The sequence below is a fragment of the Hippoglossus stenolepis genome, chromosome 17, assembly GCF_022539355.2.
Source record: "Hippoglossus stenolepis isolate QCI-W04-F060 chromosome 17, HSTE1.2, whole genome shotgun sequence".
In the NCBI taxonomy this organism is placed as follows: Eukaryota; Metazoa; Chordata; class Actinopteri; order Pleuronectiformes; family Pleuronectidae; genus Hippoglossus; species Hippoglossus stenolepis.
The window spans coordinates 11,017,483-11,042,594 of NC_061499.1; the positions used below are offsets into that span (position 1 = coordinate 11,017,483).

The following is a 25,112-nucleotide window of genomic DNA, read 5'->3' on the forward strand; positions in this document are numbered from 1 at the left end:
AGCTGTGGATTGTGGGAACGTGTTTGAAGATGTGTCACTCAGGATCTATAACTCACAACTGCAGCATTCAATCTGCAAACATGAAATAATGATGGTAAGTGTTTGCATCCTTCACTGAAGTAAAGGTAACAATGCAACAGCAGGGACACTTGTACCGATGTGTTATCACCAAAATGTTCTCAAACATAAATTGTCTGTACCTGAATTCTAAGGGAAACATATTTTCTTTAATGTAGTGAAGAAAATCAGTGCAGTGAATATTTCAGATCATTTTTTATTTAAATGTAATACATGTTTCTGAAGTAAGTGTCTGTCGAAAAATATCCCCTTATCTAAAATGAAATATGAAGAGAAAATCCTTGAAAAATGTTGATATCTATCTCATGTACATTTCTCCATTTTACTTTATTTATTTGACAGCTATAGTTTCTTTCAACATTTAAAATGACACACGGGGTCAGCGTCTGAAAAAAACTAATCCTGCTCTTGTGAAGTAATTTGATTGTGGAAGTGAAAACAAATGTGCCAATGTAGGAATACTTCACATTGTGTCCATGCAAATCAAAGTAAAAGCTTAACTGCTGCAACCTTCCCTTTTTTTCTTTCTTTATTTGTTGCAAGACACAAATGCTCATGGACGGAAAACATTTGAGAGATGGTAGACCTTTGGTTGAGATCTTTCTGAGGATGCGTAACTTTATAATGCAGAAGTTTGGGCCAAATCTCAACCAACTACAAAAAATGCTGCTTATCAGTGCTAATAATCTAATCATTTATACAATGAACAGTGTACTTTGTCATCATGAGTATGACTACTTTTGTTACTTTAAGTATATTTTGCAAATACTTGTGTACTTTTGCTGTACTCTTACTATTCAGTTACAGGCTATTTTTACAGTGTGATATTGCCTTTGATTCCAACAGTTGATTCCAACAGTTTGCATCACGCATAATGAGATTCAGTGTGTGTGTGTGTGTGTGTGTGTGTGTGTGTGTGTGTGTGTGTGTGTGTGTGTGTGTGTGTGTGTGTGTCTGCAGGTTGCCTGAATGTGTCAGAGTTGCACATCTCTAACACAGAGGACATCTTGGCTCGATGTGATCGTTTCCTTCCTTTTTAAATCCCTCACCGGCTCGTGTCAACTCACGTCCCGCGGCTGTCGCACTCGTGACCGCCTCGGTGAATACGGTCGATTAAAAACATTAATTACACAAAGAAGAATAAACGCCATTTTTGTTGTATTTCCCCTGGATCTCTGCAAGCACCCCCCACCCCCAATCAAAACAAATCGGCCACGCGTGCTTTTTCCCGCAGCAATGACGTCACGTGGGCCCTCCCCCTCTCTCTCTCTCTCTCTCTCTCTCTCCCGCAAGTAAACAGAAACCCGTGAAGAAAACGCTCGTGTCAGTCGCCATCGTGCGGGGCAGATCCGCTGCGGGAGCTGGAAGCGTTGCGTTGACTTCACGTTTCCCGTGTTGTTGTGGTGCTTTTCGCTCTTTTCCCCCTTCTCATCCAACTCGTGAGGTCCGGGACCAGCTGACTGGAGCTGGAGCGATGAAGGGAGAGGCGGAAGTGAAGTCACTTGACAGACCGTCCATGTTATTATTGTTATTTTGGTAGCCCTGTGATGAGACGGGCTGGGGTGCCGTTGCTCTCCGAGACAACGACCGTTAACGCCACCGCAGGCCGCCCCGGACCGACGCCACCCGCACCCTCGCCGCCGCCTCGCTGACCCGGGAGACAGGAGCCTCGCTGACGGCTGCGGGGTGAGGGAGGTGGAGGGTGTGAGGACCACGGCTCCACGGCTCCGACACACACACACTGCGAGCGACCGAAAATAAAACGGCGACAAAAACAATAACGGCTCGGCTGGTGTGTGCGGGCTGTAGCACGGACGTTCCGCCGCCGCCACCGCAGACATGAACGGTATCACCAAGGGCCGGTTCGAGGTATGACACAGGGAGTGGACCACCAGTGGTTCAACTGTTTGTTTCATAGTGTGTGTGTCTGTGTGTGTGTGTGTGTGTGTGTGTGTGTGTGTGTGTGTGTGTGTGTGTGTGTGTGTGTGTGTGTGTGTGTGTGTGTGTGTGTGTGTGTGTGTGTGTGTGTGTGTGTGTGTGTGTGTGTGTGTGGTCCGCTGCTTCTAATTCTACATGCAGCCTGGAGAACCGAGGCGTGCTGTCGGTCAAGGGTAATCCGAAATCCTGCTGTCGTCCTGCCGCAACAGTAGCCAGACGTGCAGCGGCGACACGGAGCCCGGGACTGCGGGGGGACAGAGCGGGGCTGTGGCCGAGGGCTTGTCAATACATCAGGGGCCGACACTTGGCTGGAACAGTCGCCTGAGGTGACAGGCTTCCAGGAGGAGGGAGGGTGTGTGTGTGTGTGTGTGTGTGTGTGTGGGGGGTGCTGCGGATGGGTGGACGGACGGATGGATGGATGGAGAGTGTGTGTTGTAAATACAAGCAGTGTAGCAGCATTTAATTAGTCACCACTCGGGCTTGGCAGGTAACACTGCAATGAAAACAAACTGTGACACTTCCTGTGATAACCTGTGAATGACAGCTGCCACAGGAGGTTTGCATGGATCTCTGAGAGTCACTGACACAGACACACAGACTTGCTGTGTTCAACAATCAGAATAGTCATACACTGCATGCTGCTACACTGAAGGCTATAAATGATCAGGCTTCCTCCCACAACCTTTCATTAATGCCTTGATATGGTGGTAAACGCTCTCTTGGTAAACGCATGTCAGAGCTCAATTTCACGGTAAAGAAAATACTTGACTTCAACTGCATTCAAAATGTCACTTGCATTTAGATGTGGCAGCAAAAATGAACACGTAAAGCAGGATTGATCCCTGTCCGCAGTCGAATTTCCGGATGTTTTTACTGTTTGCTGAGTTTGCAGCATTTTGCAGTGTAGCTTCATATACTGTTGTAAAGTAAAAATGAGTTATATTTGGAGAAAAGACCCCAACGGGGCCCCAAGATGTTAGGGACACACACCCAGGTCTGATCAGCCTGGGGGCCCTGCCTTAGAGGGTGAGGCCTATAAAGAGGGTGTCTTGTGATTAATCTGCCCAAACACCCGCTGACACGAAGGTACACAACTGATGACTGGTCCCTGACATCAGTGGGTCTGTGATTTGCAACTTATCACCAAGTTAATGCAGAAGACCTTCAAACAAACAAGGGATATTCCCCATCTTGCCCCATGTTCTAAAAATATAAGATGATCACCTGTTTTATATAGAGCTTTAGTCTTCAAAGTAGCAGGTAACAACAGCTATAAAATAAAGTAAATGTATAGTGGAGTGGAAAAGTGCAACATTTGCAACAGTAGGATTGTCCAGCAAAAGTAGAAATACCTTTAAAACTGTACATTGGTGCCTCGATTGAGTGAATGTACTTAGTCGTCTTCAACCCCTTGCTCAACCGCATAGTTCTGCAGATCATTTTAGAGTACAGCTTAGCTTGATTGATGTGTAATATAATAATTACCACTGTGGAAAATTTGCTTTGTCAATGTTTTTTCTCGCAGTCGTGCACAAGCCTTGAATCAACTCCCATCCAACAAGTTGTGTGTCTCCCATGGGCATTGTTTATCTCTAGTAACATTCAGGCATTGTCGACATTCTTCTTGACTTGATGGTACTTGACTTTCTCCATCAGGCGCTCAGCTGCCTAGGCTTGAACATGCGTGTCTAAGTGAGTGAGAACACAGGGCGGTAGTGGTGTGTTGCCATATCGGTGGATTTCTCAACAGAGCTGTAAGCTTCTTAGATGGAAACCAGCGTTCGGTGGCAAACAAGCTGGTGTGTAACTGGGAGAGAATGAAAAGTAAGGGGGTAACAGACTAGGACGTCGGAGCGTTGTCTAATATTCTAACACCTGAGATGATGCTTTTTAATGAACACCTTGCGCGAGCCCCTTGTAGTTGCAGGCCCATAATTTACCCCGCTATACAACCTAGATCTAATTTCGTCATTATTGCTTTATCGTGGCAAAGAGTCTGTAGACCAGAGCCCTGCAAGTTAAAAAACAAGATTTCCACCCAGCCTGTTGTGCACTGTCTAGGAAGAGGAGTCTGACTGCAGAGAGGAACTCCCTGCTTGGGAATGCTGCTCTGCTTGCACGGGGACCGACGGCACCAGCATGCTGAGGTGATAATTGTTAATGAAGCATGCATACCAGAGACGGCTTTGACCCTCGCTGTCATGATGCCATAGCTACAGCTGAGATCACACAGCAAATACCACGTTCATACCATCGCATCTGGCAACGTCTTTCATGGAGTTAGGGTTACACAACACAAAGAGAGAGGCTGTGCGCTAACTTCTATTTTTTGATCAACATTTTGTTCTTCTTTCCACTGACGCACAAATTGAATATATTCAATTGTTTGTCAGCAGATATTAAATCTATGATAAGAGCTGCAATGATTAGTTGATTAGTTGCTGGGTAAACAAAAATTTAATTAGCAGCTATTTTGATGATCGATTCATTGCCCAAAGTCAAATTTGCTGAAAAATTCCAACTAGATTGAGATTCCTGCTTCTTTAAAGTCTGAGATAGCTGCTTTTTGTATCTTATTCTTTATCAAGCTCAATATCCTTGGTTGAACAAAAAGGGTCATTTGAGGACATCCCTTTGTCCTCAGGAAGTCGGCTGGGGCTTTTGTTTTTTCATTTTATGACCAAATCAGTAACCAAGAAACTAAACAATAATGAATATAATCCTCAGTTTCAACCTTTAAAGATATTAAGACAGAGATTGATGACAAATATTTGGGTTTTTTTCTTCATAAATGACTTTAATGATCATTCCTTTAACTGACACATGAATTAAATGTTTTGGCAGTAATCTCAAATGTCGGGATCTTTCAGTGTCTATAGCTAAGCACTGACATTTGTGGTTCAGTTTGCAGGTTTAAGCCACATCAGTTTCCTTTGTTCATAATCTTACATAAAACCCAGAGGTTTAATCATAGCCTGTCGAGATCATCTGTAACCAGGTGTCTGTCGAGGGAGAGGTCAAAGATCAGTGATGTGTTACAGAGGTGGTTTGGAATTAAATCTAAATTTAGTCTTAAATCCTAAAGCACCTCTGGCTTTAGAGAGACACTGAGTCAACATACTGTAGGCCCTGTCTGTTGACAGTTCTCCTGACATCATGTACTCACAGCATTGTATCATTTCAGTCGATTTAATTCCCATTTACTAGGTTGAAGCTAGATATATGTAGTACTGAGTCACACAAAAAAAATGATAGTGGTAACTTTATTTGTATTGAAGCTTTGATACGCTAAAGTGCTTTACGTTGGAAACATAAACAATTAGAACAAATTGTTAGAAATGAACTTTTTGAAAAAGATGGTCGGCTGAAAGCTTCTGGTAAATGTATGGTTTAAGGTCTCTTTTAAATCCGTCCACAGAGGTGGCCTGTTTACATGAACAGGGCTTTCCACTGTTTTGGTGCATTATTAATAAAAGCTTTTTTTGTGGAGTGCTCTGGGCACAAAGACCAGCTCAGAGTCAGAGGATCTCCGCGCCTTTGGTGGCTGATAGCATAGTGAAAAGTCAGAGATGCATGACGGTGCTACGCCATTAAAAGCCTTGTAGGTAATTATTAATTAATACTTTTCTCAGGTGGAAGAAGACTGTCTGGGTCATCCGACTAACATGGGGTTGAAAGTGAATAGTAAATGGTCTGTATTTATATAGCGGTTTCCCAGTCTTGACCACTCAAAGCACTTTATAGTACAGTTTTTTGCCATTCACCCATGACATTCATACAGTGCATCTATGGGCAGCACTTTTTCTATGACAAATGACAGGGGCAATTCAGGGTTCAGTATCTTGCCCAAGGACACTTTGGCATGCAGAATGGGGAATACTGGGATCGAATTGCTGACCTTCTGGCTAGAGGACAACCACTCTACCCCCTCAGCCACAGTCGCCCAAGGCTTAAATCTGATTCTGAAATGAAACTTAGGGTGGTGTCTTAATCCTGGCACAAAGTGACCCTGGGTGTGAAGCTATATCGTTTTAAATAGAAAATACACTTGCGCCAATCTGAGTGCTCGTGTGTGTTGGTGTTAAATGAAGCATGGTCAGGTAAATTATTACCTTGAGGAAGTGGAAAACTATTGTTCTTTTGACCAACAAAAACTTGGTCTGAAGTGAGTGTACAGGCTTTCACTGTTATTTTAAGGATGCATTAACGGTAATATGACGCATTGATAGCATTAAGTTGTAACACTGCTTGTTACATATACAGATGGTAGAGCCACTCGACTTTGAATTTGGGATTTGGTCCCTCACCCTGATTTATGGAGGAGGCCCATGGAGTGTCTGGGTTGGTTGGCTCGGTATATATGTACAGTGTGGTATCATCTGCGTAGAAGGTGACCCTCACAGCTTTGTTAGGCAAAAGGTCACATTTAGCAGACACATGATCCCAGAGACTAGCATACAATTCTCCTCCAGTAATGTAAGTTTGAAACCAGATCAAAACACCTTCAGTGAGACCGACCCAGTTGTCAAGGCAGCGAATTAAAATGTTGTGATCAATGGTGTCAAATGCTGCACTGAAATCTCAAAGAACAAAGATGTTTCTGTTCTTTGATCGGATCTAAAACTTGATTAGTATTTCCCAAGGATACTGTTTTCATTGAAGAAGATATTGAGTTGATTAAAAAAAAACTTTTTGCCTCTAGTGTTATCTAAATTAGATTTTTTTAAAGTAAAGGTTTCACTGCAACAGCCATAAATACAGTGGGAAATATACCGTTTCCAGGATATCTTGAGAATGGAAGGAGCTTGGGTTAGGGTTTGTTCAAAACATCTAAATTTCTGGTGGATGTTTTGGGGTGTATCACAGGAGTTATTTGCTGTATTAGCATTGACGCCCTTGCATAGTTGACTGTCTTTAAAAAAAAGCTTGCAAATTCTTCACATTTAAAAGCAGATGCCTGAGTGAATGTGTTGAAGGACGATTGGATTTAGAAGTTTATCAATGGTGAAGAAAACCCTCGAGTGTCCATTTTCCTCTCTAATGATGAAAAGGGTGCTGGTGATAAAGGCATTAGTATTGAACTTTTGTTGAGCCTTTTATTAAGCTTTCCATGTTGGGAGTTGGCCCCAAAGCTAATGGGTAGATTGTGATATTCTGTTATTCAATAGTACAGGGTCATATGAGGACCGGTGATGTTCAAGGTTTTGTCTATAACCTGGAGCTATTATTGGATATGGTTAATCGATAGGTTCAGAACTGTGTTTCAGACCACGCTGTCTGCTAAACATAGATGTTAAAATCCAAACCAGTTGGGCTAATCTTTGTTTGGGCCTTGACTGGATCAACTCCTTTATCTTCACGACCTCACTTCCTATCCTTTAGTCCTCTCCTTCTCACCTTTCTCCCCGCTCACCCCTCTCCTTTCACTCTCTGGTTTTATTAGTGACTTCTGCACACATTTTTCCACTAGTCCTTTTTGTTTTCCTCTTCCCTCTGTCTCTATACTTCCCTTCGCTTCGCCACTTCCTCCCTCTTTCCCCCATCTTCCCTTATTGCTTTCTCTTTCGAGGAGCTTGCATCTGTCGCAGAGCTAGCTGGAGCTGAGGCGTTCCCCCAGAATCAACCTTTTCTCCCCACTGTGCCTTTCCCCACTCCCCTTTTGTGTTCTCCACATTTCACTGTTCGTGTTTGCGTTTGAAACAGCGGGGAGTCCCCCTCATTAGAAGGAAGCTTCGGAGTCTTTGAGGAAACAAGGGTATCACTGGCAGGATGCGTGTCTGCAGAGGCACAGCAAATGTGGGTGTTTGCCGTGATTTAAATTCATGTGCTGAATACGGCCCACCTGATCGAGAATGTTCTGCCTCTGTTCTTCACATAAACAGGTCTGACTTGAATCACCTGCAAGTGTGTGTGTGTGTGTGTGTGTGTGTGTGTTTGTGTGTGTGTGTGTGTGTGTGTGTGTCTGTGTGTGTATGTGTGTACCATTCAGCAGATGGCCAGACATCCAGTGAGTAGACTAATTGAGATAAGCATGCCAACAAGCTGACCAGGCTAACAGAATTATAAGCTTGTAAGGAGGGGACGTGGAAATCCAAATGTAGCTCTGGCTTGTTTATTAGTGTAACTTGAGGAAGTAATAGCTTGTTTCTCATCAATAAATGTAAATATAATTCAATAACCTATTTTTATGAAAAAAAAAAACATTGAGTTGGAGATATAAAACAAAATTATTCCAGACAGTGGTTTGTGGTATGTAGTCCTTTGTGGTGGATTTGCTGAAGATGACAATGATGCTCTTAAATTACTGTTTTGATCTGTGTTGCTATTGTAACAGCTTCTGTCTCATTGCTCTTGACCACCTCACACACACACAACACATCACTCAAATGTCATTGTTTATCTTGTGTCTCGGCAGGTGTTCTCAAACAGCGACGAAGCCCCCATTAACAAGAAGCTCCCTAAAGAGCTTCTTCTTAGGTAAGATTAATAATATGGAATCTCCCCCATCCACACACACACATGCACACACACAAAAATACAACACAACATACCCTGGGACAAAGGTCAGGGTTACTCATTAGCTGAAGCAGCCTCGAACACTGTGTAGGTGTGTGTGTGTATGTCTGTACTGCCACTAGTTGTGTGTGTTATATGATGCACATTGGTCACAAGTCTGAAATGAGGTTGTGTTATCTGTGTGACCTACAGAACAATATAGGCAGCAGCTGATCATAAATCTGACATCACACATGCACTCACCCATGTTCATCATCCACACTGATCTATATGTGGATGATAGTGTGCGTGTGGTTGTGCGTGGAACTCTGCTGGCCCTATGTAAACTGTATATCTGTGTATGTGTGCTATAAATAGCTTGTCTTAGCTGGTGGGGATTTCCGCAGTGCTGTGCTCTTCTGCTGCTCCAGCTGTGTCTCCACGGAGACTACCAGTACACCCACTACCACCAGCGTACTTTCACTGGTGCGCAGATAAAAAACATGCTCTCACATGCACTTGCTCGCGATAGCACATGACCTAATGTCACATGTGTCATGTTGAGAGACTTATCACAACATCAGCTGTGAGGAAGCCTCACGGTGATTGAAGTAAATCTTGTTTATGAACCAAAGTGGGTTGCTTGTGATATAATTTTGTTCTGCCCTGTCAGCATGGTAAACACAGTGATGTTGTTTTGTCTCAGTAGCATTTATAAAAATCAAATGTATGTCTGTGTGTAGGCCTTTGAATGCAATACATCAAGGGTATTACATCCTGAACTCTTAATTTACACCACTTTGAATACGCATGTAAATTAGCCCAAGACAAAATATTCAAATTGCATGTTTGATTTGACCAACAGTCCAAAGATATTGAAATACATGAAATACAAGAAAAGCATTTAATTATAATGGAACCAATTACTAATTCACCATTCAAAAAAATTGTGTAACCCCTGGAATAGATAACCCCTGTGGTATGTGTTGCCACAGGATTACTAACTAATTAATCAGTTAATTTGATTAATTTGACTTCTCATTAACGTCACTGTTTGCTTAATGTATCGCTGTGAGCGACCCTGAGTATCTGACTTGTTTCTGCGCCTGCCAGTCGGTCGGTGCATTGTAAACAGCTGTTATCTAGGCCAGCGCAGCACGTATATAAACTGTTAAAACCGTGACGTGATATTGAAGAACCTTGTCTGACAGATGAGCCCCGGAGAGAGAGAATTCAGAGTGGTTCAGGGTCCTCTTACCTAGAAGCACTGACTCAGCACCCTCACTACCAGCCAAATTCATGTCTGACTGGAGTTACCATAGCAACCAGTCCCAGACTCACAGCCAAGGCTTGACTCTCTCTTATCTAGCCATGCTTGAAGGACCAGGTGTACATTTTGTCAACAAATGGGATTCTGCTCCATTAAAATCCTGTTATGTACCATGTCAGTAAAAAAAGGGGCCGGGTTTGATAGAGCAATCAAAGGCTAATAACTTGTTCTCTGTTCTGTCTGAGTTCAGAGGCAGCATTACAGCTCCCTTGCGTGTAGTGAGGTGAAAAACATGCAGTACTTATGATGTTGATGTTGAGTTTTGCTCTATCATATCATCTCCTCTCTTCTTTCAGTTCACTTTTTTCCTCATTCTTATGCAAAACTCAAGGGCAGTGTTTGTGTTTACATGGACAGCAATATTCAGGCTATTGACCCTATTCTGCATTAGAAATTATTTAGATTGTGATGTTTACATGAGTTGCTATAAACTAATTCATTCACAGATTCCATATTCATATTCATAATGTCGATGTCACAAAATGCTCTGAAAACTCCAATAGGACGTTATAATGCAATTAAGACGTACACATGACTACCATGTGCGACTCAGGTCAGAATACTCCACTTGTCTTAAATTCAATTATTGCTCATTCCGAGTCTGACCTTATTCAGGTTCAGGTATTCAGAAAATGCTGTAAAAGTCAGAGCTAATGTCAGCTGTTGTAATTCTATTAAGTACAAATGTCAATCACTGTCACACGACTCAAAGCAGGAATCACTAAATCAGATCGATCGATTGCTTTCCTGTGAGCTCGATCAACAGAATTCCTCTCTGATTGGTAAGGAAGCCTCTCTCAGTCAAACTGTGTTTGATTAAAACAGACAGTGGATCAATGGGCAGCGTCATAGCCATTAACCAGTTATTAGAACGCAGATCGATGAGCGCCCGCCTGATTGGTCGACTTCTCTGGTGGCCTGCAGTAACTTCAAGAACTGTGTGTGTGTGTGTGTGTGTGTGTGTGTGTGTGTGTGTGTGTGTGTGTGTGTGTGTGTGTGTGTGTGTGTGTGTGTGTGTGTGTGTGTGTGTGTGTGTGTGTGTGTGTGTGTGTGTGTGTGTCCTTGTTGATTGTGTGCATGTGCTCCCTGACACAAGACTCCGGTATAGATTGGAGAGGCATGTCCCAACATGCCCCGGCCAAACACACATCAAAACACACAGCCTTTGTCTGCATCTATATGAAGGAAACAATGGGCAGCTCCTGTTTCCGAGGGTTAAAAGGACATTCAGACCCCAGCTGCACTCAAAGCTTTGGCACCATTACAATTCTCTGAATACCTCAACCTCTGTATAGATGCGCCCCCCTTAAGGCACGTCTCTGAGCAGTAACACACCATGTAACCACTGGTTTCATATGTGCGGGCTCCAGTACATGTATATATGTTTATCTATCTGTCCCAGGCTGTCTGTGGCCTTGCTTGTCTGAGTTCCAGAGATTACTCATTGGCAGATTAATGGATTGAGCTGACCCAGTAGCCTGCTGCATGCGGCCCTTTGTGGACGGCCCACAGCTCAAACACTGCGTGTCTGTGGGGCTCTCCTGCCGTCAAACACAGGGGATTGTTCTGCTTTTCACAGACTTAAACATATACTCACTAACACCACAGGGAAAATATTCAGACTAGAACTCTTTATCTGACAACCATCAGTGATCTGAAACAAACTCATCTGGTTTTTTTTTGTCTCTTTCTAGAATATTCTCCTATTTAGATGTGGTAACGCTCTGTAGATGTGCCCAAGTATCAAAGGTAAGCACCTACACCTCCAAACACCCAGTGTGGACTAACACACAAACACACATGTATTTCTAAACTATAGTGTAGTTAGGTTGAAACAGATTTACTATTGTTGAATTCTCTAGAAAGGTCTATAATATAGTGCCATCTGCTGGTTATGTGTTCGTGGATCACTGCTGTGCCACAGTGCACTGCAGCTGAAAGCCATTTATGAATGAGCTATCTGTGAATAATACCAAGTGCTTGGCACGTGCACTGTGAATGCAGAGCTGTGGTGGCTGCTGCTCTCACAACTGCTCCAATTTATTTTATGCCTCAGTGACACAGCACATTTTCTGCGTGATGTTTTCGGGTAGTTTATTTCTTCTCTGCAGAGCGACGTGCAGCTGTTCTTCGTGTCTGCACTGTTATGATTGGACTGCGTTTATATTGCACTTTTCTTGTCCACTTACAGACTACAGGTCACATTCACACCTATGTATAGATATAAGTCATTGATTTGAACACTGATGACACAGATTGATTAGTTGATTAGACACACTGATTAGTTGACGACCCACTCTTGATTAATTGAAATGAATTGATTCATGTTTTGACAGCGAGAAATCCCCATTACGTTTGCGAGAGACCAAGGCAATGTCTTCAAGCAACTTTGTTTGTGTGATCAAAATTATTTTGATTCCACCATCTTCAGATAACAGTGATAAAAAACATAGATGCCACTCAGTAGAGCGAATACCTCCTTGAAGGCCCAACAGTTAATCAAGCTGCACCAAATTTCACAGACTCATAGATTTCAATCCTTCAATCCTTCATCAAGATGAATTCTCTCTCATATTCTCTGGGAAACTTCAATGGTGAATAACGCCCTATCCTGCAATGTTAAAGAAAGTGAAAAAATCCTAAATCCGTCCCCTGATCCGGATCTGCACCCGCATCAATATTTTATGGGTTCTTCGCTGACTCATACCGCATCCTTCCACCAAGTTTCATTGAAATCCGTCAGTTGTTTTTGTGCAATCTTGCTTAAAAACAAACACTTCAACCAACAAAGAAACAGTCCAGAGTGAAAACATTTCTGTGTGGAGTCAACAAATCAGCACATCTGCACGTTTTAGAAGTTCTAGATGGAAGAAGTGTCATAATGGGGAAAAGTCTGCTGCTGCACTTCAAGAGAAACTGAAAAAATGTCCGCAGTGTACAAAAACCTACTCAGTGCTACACAATGGAAGTTCTGCCACACATTATGATAAGAGAGTCACCTTCCTCCCTCCCCTGTCTGACCCACTTGTCTGTCTCTGTCCACAACCTGTCTGTTACTCTCTCAGGCGTGGAATGTCCTGGCCCTCGATGGCAGCAACTGGCAGAAGATCGACTTGTTCAACTTCCAGACAGACATAGAGGTGAGGGGTGTGTTTTCATAAGAGAGGGAAAAAAAGAGAAATGGACAGTATTTGTGTGTGTGGGCTCGTAGATACTGTATGTGCTGCATGTGTGTGAGTGTTGAGTAGCATTATCCAGCCCAAGGCTTAGTGCTGGGTCAGTAGGCTTTGGTGCCCAATGTGACGTCACAGCTGATCCTCTGTCCTGTGGCCCAGACCGACTCATATTTCTCTCTCTCTCTCTCTTTCTCTCTCTCTTTCTCTCTCCTCTCTCTCCCTCCCTCCCTCCCTCCCTCCCTCCCTCCCTCTCTCTGTCCCTGCGTCTCTCAGGGGCGGGTGGTGGAGAACATTTCCAAGCGTTGTGGAGGCTTCCTGAGGCAGCTGAGCCTCAGGGGCTGTCTGAGCGTGGGAGATGCCTCCATGAAGTGAGAGTCTTGCGGTCTCTCCGACACACACTGACCACCAAGCCACAGTCTACTGCTGATTTGGCTTTTAATCAATGTCACTCCCTTGTTGTTTTGATTACTTGCTGTTTTCATCCCTGCGTGACTGTGTTTAAAGTTTAAGCCGCTTGTGCCCGCTCAGTCCAGTGGGACTGTGTGCTTGAAACTCTCTTTTTTTATACCATTTAATCTCACTTTACTGTGTACACACACAAAGACATATACAAACAAAATCAAAAGAAGACCAGTTGTGATGTACTTTGGTTTTTACATAAAACCTCTTAATCTGTGACTTTACATGGCTTCACTTGAAGATTTCTATCACCTCTACAAGCAGCTCATTTAAGGAAATACAAGCTGTTCATTTAGAGGCTTATGTGTAACAGTGACATGAAAAAAATAAACATGCAGTAGTTGTACAGCACCCCAAGGGCCTGTAGATGACTCTGTTAATTGGTTCCTGAGCAACACCCAGCATTAGACGTCTTACTTATGCAATGAAGCCAAATGAAGTAATTCCCCTTCTCCCTCGTCCCTGTTCGACTGTTTCCCAGGACGTTTGCTCAGAACTGCAGGAACATCGAAGTGTTGAACTTGAACGGCTGCACCAAGATCACCGACAGCACCTGCCTCAGCCTCAGCAAGTTTTGCTCCAAACTCAAACAACTAGATCTCACCTCCTGCGTGTCCATCAGCAACCACTCCCTCAAGGCTGTCAGGTAAAGTACCTGCACACTGACTAACTACAGTGAACCCTCACATAACCAAACCCCCATAAGCACTAACATGGAAACAGTTAACAGGTCCCCATAAAGCCCTCACCTGGTACCCCTGCCTCCCCCTTCACTGTATATTGTTATTTGTATTATTTGTGTGTTTTCTATGTACATATATGTGCTAAATAAATAAACCTAAACTCAAACCTAGTTCACACTATGGAGCTTTTAGCATGATTTTCCACCCGCTGACCAATTGTGGGACAGGGTAAACTGCTGCCTTTCAAAGTGGAAGATGGGTAATGGGGTATAAAGAGGCAGAGACTAGATATACTAGTCAGGAGTTTCTCCTTATGAGAGATTGTGTTGTGTGTGCTGTGGATTGCTGTGTAGTCATGCACACGCTCACTGTACAAATGTGCACTCTGTTCTGCGTTGAACTCTTCATTAAATAGAAACATATGCACTATGCTTGTCTGTACGTGCATTGTGAATGGCCTTGGTGTCTGTGTTCAGTGACGGCTGCAGAATGCTGGAGATGTTGAACCTGTCATGGTGCGACCAGATCACACGTGACGGCATCGAAGCTCTCGCGAGAGGCTGCAACGGTTTACGAGTGCTGTTCCTCAGAGGCTGCACACAGGTACACTATTTCACACACACTCCACAGAGACACAGACACGTGTGCATGGCACAGCAAGAAATAAATATATATTTTTATTAAAGGGAGCCTGTTATGCCCTCTTTGTGGAATTTTACAAAGCATTTTAAATCTTTGCAGGGTTTTCCCATTTTTCAAAGTAAATGTTTTTACTTATGTTGGTGAATAAACACTTAATTTGTAGCTCTGTATGTAGCCTGAGTATCGACCATAATTACAGCTAATCATTTGTGCTTTATTTAAAGTTTCACAATAAAATACCAAAAATGTTAAAGAAAGTAGATACTTTTATCTGATTTATATTGTCTCATTCATTGAGATGCAGTTGGTGTTACCTGCTGCTGAGGACACCAAAGGTTACTGTAAACAACGTCCTCAGATGTTTACATTCAGCTCATAAAATGATTCTTCTGAAGAAAGAATAAAAAGACATGGTAAAAACACAGAAAACTCTAAAACCTATAGATTCTCTTATTCAAATTAACCAAAACTGTTACATACAGTACACACTCCACAGTAGTTTCTCACTACTGAACATTCAGAGGACTCACTAAAGAGAAATGTGCCCTTTTCCCCACTTACACTTCCAAACACACTACATTTTCCATCCTGTGGTATTTGTTCTTTTTATGTTAGCATTTTCCTTTTCTGCTGACTCTGGTGGAGACAACACTTACTCCAGGTTGTTTTCTCCCCAAAGTCTAGTCTACTTTCCCTCCTGGAATAAAAATCACAGAAACCCCATGAATCATATTTGGGGGCTCATTAGTCATGCAAAAAGTCACTACTGGTTAATTAGCAAAACAGGGAATGGGGTGAAATTGTTTAAGGTGTAATTCAATCACGAGCCAATTAGTTGTAGCAGATACATCAACACATACAGTATATTATTGATCTGTGTCATGACAATATTCTGCATTTTATTTGAACGCAGCTGGATGATGGAGCATTGAAACACCTTCAGAAACACTGCCCAGAACTCACCACTATCAACATGCAGTCTTGCACAGTAAGAAGAACATTTGATTGTGTCACTGGGAGGAGGAGGGGGGGGGGGACTGATAATAATGTATGGGGGGGGTTTCCTTGTGCCTCCTTTTTTTCTTAATTTGTTTTTTCGTGTTGTCCTCCGTTGCCTCCAGCAAATAACAGATGATGGCCTGGTCAGTCTGTGCCGGGGATGTCACAAGCTACAGATTCTCTGTGTGTCTGGCTGCAGTAACATCACGGACGCCTCCCTCACTGCTCTGGGACTCAACTGTTCCCAACTTAAGTATATACTTGAGCTTGCTTCAGTAGCTGCAGAATATTAATATTCTCAGGCTGTGTGACTGCTATCATTTGTAAAAAAAAAAAAAAGGACTAGAATCGCTGTTTACAAAAGTGCCACACAAACCATGTAAATTATGACCAGAAGGATCGACCCATGGACTGTATATAAAGATGGACGACACGTCTCCACTTCCTCCCGCTATCCAGATATGAAGCTAGAATACGCCGGATACAAAAGCTGCCATCTTGTGCATTTGGAGCCAGAGTCTGTACAGAAGCGATCAGGGGATGGAGCTGTGCTGGTGAGGTCTCCCTGATACAGGCACTGACCAATCAGGAGTCTGTCTCAGCTGCCAATCATGACGTTTCACCCTTTTCTTATAGCATCCAATAACTTAAAAACAAACTAATCTGGAAACTCAGCTCTGGCCCAAACACCAGTGTGATAAGAACTACTCTACCCAAAATGACAGAAAGCATCTTTGAGAACATTTTATTTATTGTGTACTTTTGAGTTTTTAGTCCATGTCCCATCCACTAACATGAAGGAGGTGGTGTTTACGACCTATACTGCAGCCAGCAACTAGGTGGCGATCAAGACGCATCGGCTTCTCTTTTGGGGAGAAGACATGTTGTCCATCTTTATGTGCAGTCTGTGGTCCTACCTTATTGACTGGCTGATAATATGTCATTGTTGTAAACATTGATACAAATACTCAAGTGAGGCACAGTCCTCTCAGTGTTTCCTCACAAGCCTTGAATGTGTGTTATTTTAGGATTCTTGAAGCTGCACGATGCTCCCATGTTACCGACGCTGGGTTCACGGTGCTGGCCAGGGTGAGTTTTGCAGTTTGCTCTCCTCTTCCTGCTTTCTTGTATGTGAACCTTTTGCCAGGTCACTCGTCCATTTCACCTCAATATCACAGCTGGATGAAATGTTTTTCCCACGAAACCCAAAACCGTCTGTTTATCTTCACAGAATTGTCACGAGCTTGAAAAAATGGACTTAGAAGAATGTATTTTGGTAAGCGAGCTTGTTGTTGCCTTATTTACCACCAACTTCATGCTTGTGGTATTTGTTTCTGTTGGATCTGGAAAGGTTTCTTGGCTTTTATCTGTTTGGGTAGCGATTAAATTGTATGAAGAAAGACAGATGTGATTGCATCCCTGCCAAGAGGGCGAGTGAGTCCAATGACTGACAGTTTTTAAGTTACTTAGAGATCTAGAGATCTTGAGATGAGACAGAGAAGAAGTGACACAGGAGATAAACATTTTTTTATGGGATTCAGAACTAGACAATACACGCAACACATTCCTCCTAAGGCTGAGAACTGAGCCTCTTAGCTGCCTCTAGACACATGAGAACAGTGCTTTAACCAAGCTTGTTTTCCCATCAGGTGACAGATAACACCCTGGTTCAGCTGTCCATCCACTGCCCTCGTCTGCAAGCACTGGTAAACATTCACACCTTCAGCTCTGAGTTAGTGCCAGGCCCTGCCTCCTCCTGTCTGCATGCTTATGGAGCTTTAATCCATCTATCTGTGTGTGTGTGTGTGTGTGTGTGTGTGTGTGTGCGTGTGTGCGTGTGTGCGTGTGCGTGTGTGTGTGCATCCCTGTGTGCATCCCTGTGTGCTGTGCCCCGGACAGTCCCTCTCCCACTGCGAGCTGATCACAGATGATGGCATCAGAGCTCTGAGCAGCAGCACCTGTGGCCAAGAGCGCCTCACTGTGGTGGAGCTGGACAACTGCCCCCTCATCACGGACGTCACCCTGGAGCACCTGAAGAGCTGCCATCGTCTGGAGCGCATTGAGCTCTACGACTGTCAGCAAGTCACCAGGGCTGGCATCAAACGCATCCGGGTCAGTGGAAATAAAAAGGGTTTTCGGTCGTATAAAGTATGGATGATTTGATCAATGGATTTTTAAAATAGCTTCCTTTTTTAGTTATACTAAATATGTAATTTGGTTTATATGACTTTAAAGGCTATGGTTTGACATTGTGGGATATACACTAATTAATTTCTTGCTGGGATTTAGTTTAAAATATGAGTGCAACAGGCTCTTAAATGTAGGACTTTAGCCACATGCTGGTTAGTTTAGTTCAACATAAAGACTGAAAATGGATAAACAGTCAGTCTGAAGGAAACAACATGCACCTCTAAAGCTCACAAGTAAACACGGCACATTGATTTTAATCCACACAAGGCACAAAAAGGACAATTTGTGGCTTTGTGCACTATTTTGTTGGGACAGAAAAGTTCAAGGTCAAGAGACGACAGTGGTTGAAGCAGGAGCACAAACTGGGCAAAAACAGCCCTGTTTTTCTGAATTAACGAGATAAATTTCCTTTAAAAAAATCTGCTCTGTTTTTCTAAAATTAACCAGATAATTAAATCGTTAATTCCCGAAAAATCGAGCAGATCTTTTTTTCTCAAGTGAATACAATATGCTTCTGTAAAAGTTGCACACACTCCTGGATTCGCCCCCAGATCCGGATCTGCAGCAAAAGGTCATGGGTCCTTCCCTGACTTATACCACATCCTTCCACCAACTTCCTGCTAAATAACAGACAAACCAACGCAGATGAAAACATAAATTCCTTGGCTGCAGTAAAAAATTGAACAATTTACCAGATCCTGAACATATGTGCATATTTAAGACTTTTCCTTTGTTTTTGGCCTCTTTATACTTTTTAATTAACACACTGCTTTTCCCACACAGGCCCATCTTCCAGAGATCAAGGTCCACGCCTACTTCGCTCCAGTGACACCCCCTCCCTCTGTACATGGAGGTGGCCAGCGTCTGTGCCGCTGCTGCATCATCCTCTGACAGTGGAGGGCCAGGGGGGGCCACCTCTGTCTACAGGTCCTGCTGCTCTGATATGGGCTGAAATAGGGTTTGGGGTTCGGTGGGGGAGAGACTGGGATAGGTGTAGGAGAGAGGAGGGGCTGGACCCACTCGCTGCTCCTGATCACTGATCAATATGTACACTGATCAGCGCTGATCCCCGATCAGTTGAACCCACCCCTCCTCTCTCCTCTTGCTCACCAATCAGCAGCAGCCCAAGGTTTTTTATGGTGAAAGGTGTCGGGGGAAGGATCATGGATGGATTGATGGAGTCTCTCTTTTTCTTTTTCTCTCTCTCTCTCTCTCTCTCTCTCTCTCTCTCTCTCTCTCTCTCTCTCTCTCTCTCTCTCTTGCTGTAAAGACAAAAACAGGCTCTTCCCTCCATCCTGTTCCTCACCCCCTTGACTCCCCCGCCTGTGGACGTAGAGGACAGCCTCTGGGCAGCTGGAGATGGAGGGTCTGAACAGTGGAACTACAATACATCAAGTTCAAACTTTAAAAAAAAAAGAAGATCTAGTCATCTTGGAAAACCGTTCGCTCTCTGTGGAGTATCATCTCAACCAATCACATGACACCTCTATGTGACCATCCTGTGATTCATTCTGCTTTGACCAATTAACACGCAGCATGGAGGGAGAGGAGAGCTGGGATATAAGAAACGCAGATCGTCTGGATATAAACACTTTGGCACCAGCCAGCTCAGCTCTCTGGTGTGGAAGAGTTGGGACGTACAGATTTGGACATTTGACATATTTGTGCATCTGAAATTTGATTCTGTTTGTACAGAGAATGTTTTGCAATGGAAAAAAAAAACAATTACATTAATGGCAACTCACTCAAAATGGGGGTAGGCCAACAAAATATTGTTTAATTTTTTTTTTTTTTAGTGCTTATTGTAATTGTCTATGCCTGTCTATCCAGAGAGGGAGATATGTTCTTTTTGAAGTGGAAAAGAAGAAACTGGACCTATGATTCACACCCTCAGCGACTTGAAGCGTCATGTTGACTCTACTGGGATGAGTGGCCTCTCCTGTGCACTGCGTGGTTATGTTGGCTCGTAGGCCCTGATCCAATCCTGTCAGTAGCCCTGTGCACTAGCTCCTACTTTTAAGCATTTGTTTACGTCCTGGATTTAGGTTGGCATTAGAGACGAACCTGTTTACATCAGTAGGTCTCCAGTCTCCCTACTATTCAGAGTAAGTTTAGTAAAACTGATACAGCTGCGGTGCATCCACGGTTTTTAAGTGGACTCCGACGCCCATTATTCAAATTTGTTGCTGTGTTTATTCAGACTTTAATCAGGACTTATATTGGTACAACTTTGCTTCAAAATGAAATGGAAAATCTGCTTTAAGTTGAGATGATAGATATTAGAGCGTAAACAAAGGCACCTCAACCTTATGACAATCACGTGAATTTACATATTTGAAAGTTAATTTAATGTAGTTTTGTGTAATTGGCATTTGACACTGGTCTGGTGATAATATCTATGTATTTAATTGAACAGCAACAAATTCCCACTCATCTACAAAGCACGTGTGACAGCAAGAGTATGGTGTGTTGTGACGGGAAAGCCCCAGAACCAACTGTTTATTTTACTATATACAGTCACTCCCTCGGAACAGCAGGATCTCAACATTATCTTGTTTTGCCACATGGAGTAACAACGTGTGTGGGGCATGAAACCACCCACAGCACGGAAAATTCAACAAAAACAGACCCAGCTGGAAACAAAAGAGACTGACGAGTGCTAAAGAGCTGGGGGAGATTGGCAGGACTATGGATTGGACTGAGACAAAGGAGAGCAGACAGACAGGTGGACATAGCTGGACATTTGCTGGCTGTGATACTAACGCCCTCTCTTTGACAGTTGTTTTAACAGTTTTATGTTTAAGAAAATAAAGAGGTAAATGGAAAAAAATAAAGAAATGAATTAATAAAAGTGACTAATAGTAAACGGGCTTTGTCTCTCCAGTGTGAAATTTTGTTTTCCAGTGAACTGCGGCAAACTGAATGCGGGCTTTACAGCAGTTTCACCGCTAGATGTCACCAAAGAGCCGTGCGGGCGGCTGACACACCCACATTCACAGTGCGGGTTATTTGATTAATGACAGAGAACAGAAAAACACACAGGCGCGAACAATGGAAAAAATATGAATTAAAAATCGTCGAATCGCTCGAAGTGCCATCGTGCCTCCCTGTGCAGTTACCAAATTGATATTTTACATCAGGCATCGCTCTGGCTGTCTGTGCGGAGCCCGAAGACCCATCGGCCTGATCGGTGATCGGCTGCGTCCCCTGGTGAACCGCAGTCCCCGGCAGCGCGCACCGCTCACCGCCTTCTGCCCTCATTACTCCTGGATTAAGGAGAAACCAGTCACCGCAGGACTGGAGCTGCGTCCTTCTCGTAAAAGTTTGGTGCGAGTTTACCGCCGAAGGAGTCGACAGCTGCGGCTCGGCAGACTTTACCAGCCCGTGGTTATGGAATAAAGGGGCGGAGAGGAGCTGGGCGCCAGGCCTGTGGATATCTACCGTTAGCCGGCGGAGCTAGCTGATGAGACGCGGGCTGCCCTTGTTTGGGGCGCTGTGCTAACTAGCTAGGTGCTATTTTTGTTAGCATAACAGATAGCCAACCAGCGCTGCTAGCTTGTTTTGATGCGGGCATATTGAGGGGAGCTGCCGGTGTCTGTCACATTTACCGCTTTTCTGAACTTTGAGGAAGTTTTAAGCTAACAGTGAAAGCTAACATTGTTTTGCTAGGGAGGCATCGAGCTAGGTATGAGTCCTACAAAGTTTAGCTTTTGTTTTGGTTGGTGTTAGACCAGTTTTTATAAGAGGCTTCACGTTGATGATCGAACATCTGTTCGTTGCAGACCTCACCGCTCATCACCTCTGCTCATCCGCGGGACTTTAGCTCAACTCGTTTTTCGGTCCTTCACAACCCGACCCACCGACCACTGTCTCCTGTCTGCGGCCCCGGCTCCAGTGGCTGGCCCCCTCGGCCCCGAGTGCCCAATGGAGGACCATGACAACATGGAGTACTTTTACCAGCAGGTACTGCAGAAAGACGTCACCCGCAGGTTGCAGGTCGGTCAGGACCTCATCGAATACCTGAGCGACCCGCAGCGCTCCCCGGACGTGGAGCAGGACAAACCCCGGTTGGATAAGACCATAGACGAGCTAGCGGGATGGGTGAACTCCAGCAATTTCAAGGTGAGAGATCTTTGCCCGTCGTCCTGTTCGGGTTCTACACTCTCATCCCCTCGGCCTGGTCATGAATCATTCTCCACAAGTTTACCCAGTGATCGGGAGGATGGGGTCTGATGGACGTGCTGCTTTCCCATTTTGGTTTCAATGCGAAGAACCTAAGTACAAATGATGTATGTAAAACGAGCTGTGGTTTACTTAGCGGTCTGATCTCCCATTAAACATGGCTAATCAAACTGGTGGCCACTTTCATCACTTAATCTCTAACAAGACAGAAGATATTAAAGAATGAATTAACGTTTTTCATACATCTTCTCACCAAGCCTACACAATGCTTTAGTTTCATCTGGAAAACCTTGTTGTCTAGTCCTGTATAATAAGAGGCAGACATCTTTAAAATTGAATCTTAGTGACAGAAAAGGTCATTCCTATGGTTTGTTGGGGTTTTGGTGTGTACGGTATGTGTGTCAGTGTGTATGTGGGTGTGTGTGTGTCAGTACTAAGGGGACCCATTGTCAGGACTGTAGACTACTGGAAGACAGGATGGGGGAGGGGTTACACGACTCATTGTTATGACCTATGCTCTCTCTCTCTCTCTCTCTCTCTCTCTCTCTCTCTCTCTCTCTCTCTCTCTCTCTCTCTCATCACACATAATAACACGCTCAGTCTCCCTTGTCTTGTCTTAGTTTTCTTGTCCATTATCATCCTTTTCGTATTTGTGCGTCTCTGCTCGTGTGTGTCCGTCTGTGTGGTACCCTCGTCCGCGCCATATTTCAGAAATGCTGGAATGAGACATTTTCGTGAAGATATTACACTGATCCAGAAAGTCAACAGTCTGAAATCTCTTTCCATGGCTCGCTGAAATTTGACTCCCAAGCCTCTGTTTGAGCTTATTAACAATGTCTGTGCGGATGTGCAGGATTCAGCAGGAGTGTGTGGAAATTGTACAGTCTGCATTAGAAAAGATTCTTTAGAACAGATTTGACAATACTTCTCAGCTAATGGTAGAATATGCTATAATTTTTTAAAACTCAACTTTGTAAATGGATTTTCACTTAGTACAATGAAGTAGGAAAAGATGGACCAGCATCCCTGATTGACGAATCAAGTCTTAAATCATCCAGTGCAGATACTGGACAAAACAGCTATTTCGATTTTTCCAATTTCCTCTTGACACTCCCCAATTTCTGAATAATTAAAGATTCTGCACCAAACACCTCACTGAGACTCACTAATGAGAGCATTGTACTTCGTAATGTTTATTGTGGACTTAAACTATCACAATAAATGACCTGACACAAGACGTTTAAAGTGAAAGGGTAGCTCATCACGACCTGCATGTCAGCCTCTATGCATTTAATCATCAGCTGTGACAAACTAACATTTCCCTTTGTTCAGATCTGCTCTTGTATGTGGATGACACATACAGTAACTTGATATCAGATGTCTATCTGGCAGAGATGTGCCAGTGAGTCGAGACCCCCAGAGGCCTTCTCGCAGCAGCTTTGCAACAACGCTGATTGGTTCCCTGTCTGGTGAAAAGGAGGGGTTAGCTTTACGCAAGATGCTGCGTCAGCGCAGAGAGAGGGACAAGAGGAGAGATGATGCAGAGATGTCTGGATGAAGAGAGTGAAGGAGGCGTTAGAGAGGAGAATGGAGAACTGGGGTGATAAATTAGGGTAAGGTTAGGTGAGCGGAAAATACAAGCCACGACACAGAAAAAAAGATAATATTCAGATAAGGAGACTGTCGAACTCAATTTCCTCTTTCAGGAATGGGTAAAACACAGTTCTCCTCGTCTGGCTGTCTGGGTGTGCTTTTTTGTTTTTGTCAATGAGTCGGTGTAACACTCTTGTTGTGGTCTTTCTGTTCTCCATGAACAGCAGATTTACTTCTTGCTCTCACATCACAGAGGCATCCGCATTCATATTTCATACTGCTTCTATGGGCAGCAGGGCCTGATGACTTGACACTGGCTTGAATGGTTGAGGATTGATAAAGCTGCGAGATTCACCTGCCCAGACACTGATTTCATTGTAACGAAGATGAGTGTCTCACCTTGATGTAAAATGTATCACAATGCAGGCTTAAGGATACGATACACCAGTTAATATATATAGCACTGCAGCATCAATATATTCCTATTTCCCTTTTTAAACAATGAAATTGTTTTGGTTCTTGCAAGCTCAACACTTCCTGCAGGTGCTTCATAGTAAAAGATTTCCAGTAAAGAGAACTGATTGCAGCTTTTAGTGGGAAGCAGCTGCAGGACCTGGGGAGCTACAGCCAGCGAGGACTATAGTTCTGGGTTGTGTCAGACAATGATCTCTCCTGCATTTAGGCAGTATTCATCCTTTATTATCAGTGCAGTATTGGATAAAAGAAAATCTCCATTTGTTTATCGCAGTTTTGTCAAATGTCAGTGCTCTGCTGTTTCTTCACAACAGGCGGCATACTTAGTACGAGGAGCTAGGAAAAACAAACTTTTGAATTTAATGTACTGAGCCAATTTGGTAATAAAGTGGGCTGATGTATTCTGGCACTACATGAAACAGCAACATGCGTTTCTATTGTTTTGTAACATACCTCATCAGGACCACAAAGGTGAAAGTGAGTTAGATTTTGCAACACAGCTTGAGCCTGGATTTGAACTTAGATAGACATCCATTCACAAACTCTTAAGCCATGAGGCCGTCGCCCCTAAGACCCTCAACAAATCAGGAGCTAAATCTTTGTCAACAAATCTTGTGATGATCAAGTAATGGATTATTGGTCTAATATAGAGTTGCCACAAAAGTCGACGAACAGAAGCTGTTTTTCTACTTCTATTTCTGCTTGTGCTGTAATTGGCAACACCAGTGCCACCCCTCAAAACTGACGTCTTGGATTCGGTTCATGTCATCGTTTTACAGCATGACATATTGCCAAATTGCTGACATTTTAGCTAGCTCTGGTTAACGCTACACTACCGGAAATCACTTCTTCTTCTTCACCGCTCTAAAAACG

General features: G+C 43.6%; 2 protein-coding genes across 7 annotated transcripts in view; both read left to right on the forward strand.

The window, feature by feature from the left end:
• The first annotated feature begins 1,370 nt into the window (after positions 1 to 1,370).
• Positions 1,371 to 20,860, forward strand: fbxl2 (F-box and leucine-rich repeat protein 2). 2 transcript variants are annotated; one of them, XM_035182894.2, is made up of 14 exons: positions 1,371 to 1,947; positions 8,432 to 8,493; positions 11,536 to 11,590; positions 12,907 to 12,981; positions 13,291 to 13,385; positions 13,958 to 14,122; positions 14,636 to 14,762; positions 15,715 to 15,789; positions 15,923 to 16,053; positions 16,829 to 16,889; positions 17,032 to 17,076; positions 17,450 to 17,506; positions 17,700 to 17,912; positions 18,774 to 20,860. In XM_035182894.2, the coding sequence occupies exons 1-14, from the start codon at positions 1,918 to 1,920 to the stop codon at positions 18,879 to 18,881; spliced, it is 1,299 nt and encodes a 432-aa protein (XP_035038785.1). In that variant the 5' UTR covers positions 1,371 to 1,917; the 3' UTR covers positions 18,882 to 20,860. The 2 variants fall into 2 exon arrangements, with proteins under 2 accessions (XP_035038785.1, XP_035038786.1); XM_035182895.2 differs by lacking the exon at positions 8,432 to 8,493.
• A 326-nt stretch (positions 20,861 to 21,186) lies between these two features.
• Positions 21,187 to 25,112, forward strand: part of clasp2 (cytoplasmic linker associated protein 2) — a 52,767-nt gene continuing 48,841 nt past the window's right edge. For 3 of the 5 annotated variants that reach the window (XM_035182447.2, XM_035182451.2, XM_035182452.2), the window contains exon 1: positions 21,187 to 22,112. In XM_035182447.2, coding sequence (XP_035038338.1) covers positions 21,915 to 22,112 — 198 coding nt within the window. In that variant the 5' untranslated portion in view covers positions 21,187 to 21,914. The remainder of the gene's footprint in view (positions 22,113 to 25,112) is intronic. The other 2 variants (XM_035182484.2, XM_035182466.2) reach the window with 1 other exon arrangement.

Coding starts and splice junctions, on each gene's coding strand:
- fbxl2 (XM_035182894.2), top strand. CDS start 1,918: ATGAACGGTATCACCAAGGGCCGGTTCGAG. Junction 11,591..12,906: donor GATGTGCCCAAGTATCAAAG/GTAAGCACCTAC, acceptor TTACTCTCTCAG/GCGTGGAATGTCCTGGCCCT. Junction 16,890..17,031: donor GGTTCACGGTGCTGGCCAGG/GTGAGTTTTGCA, acceptor TTATCTTCACAG/AATTGTCACGAGCTTGAAAA.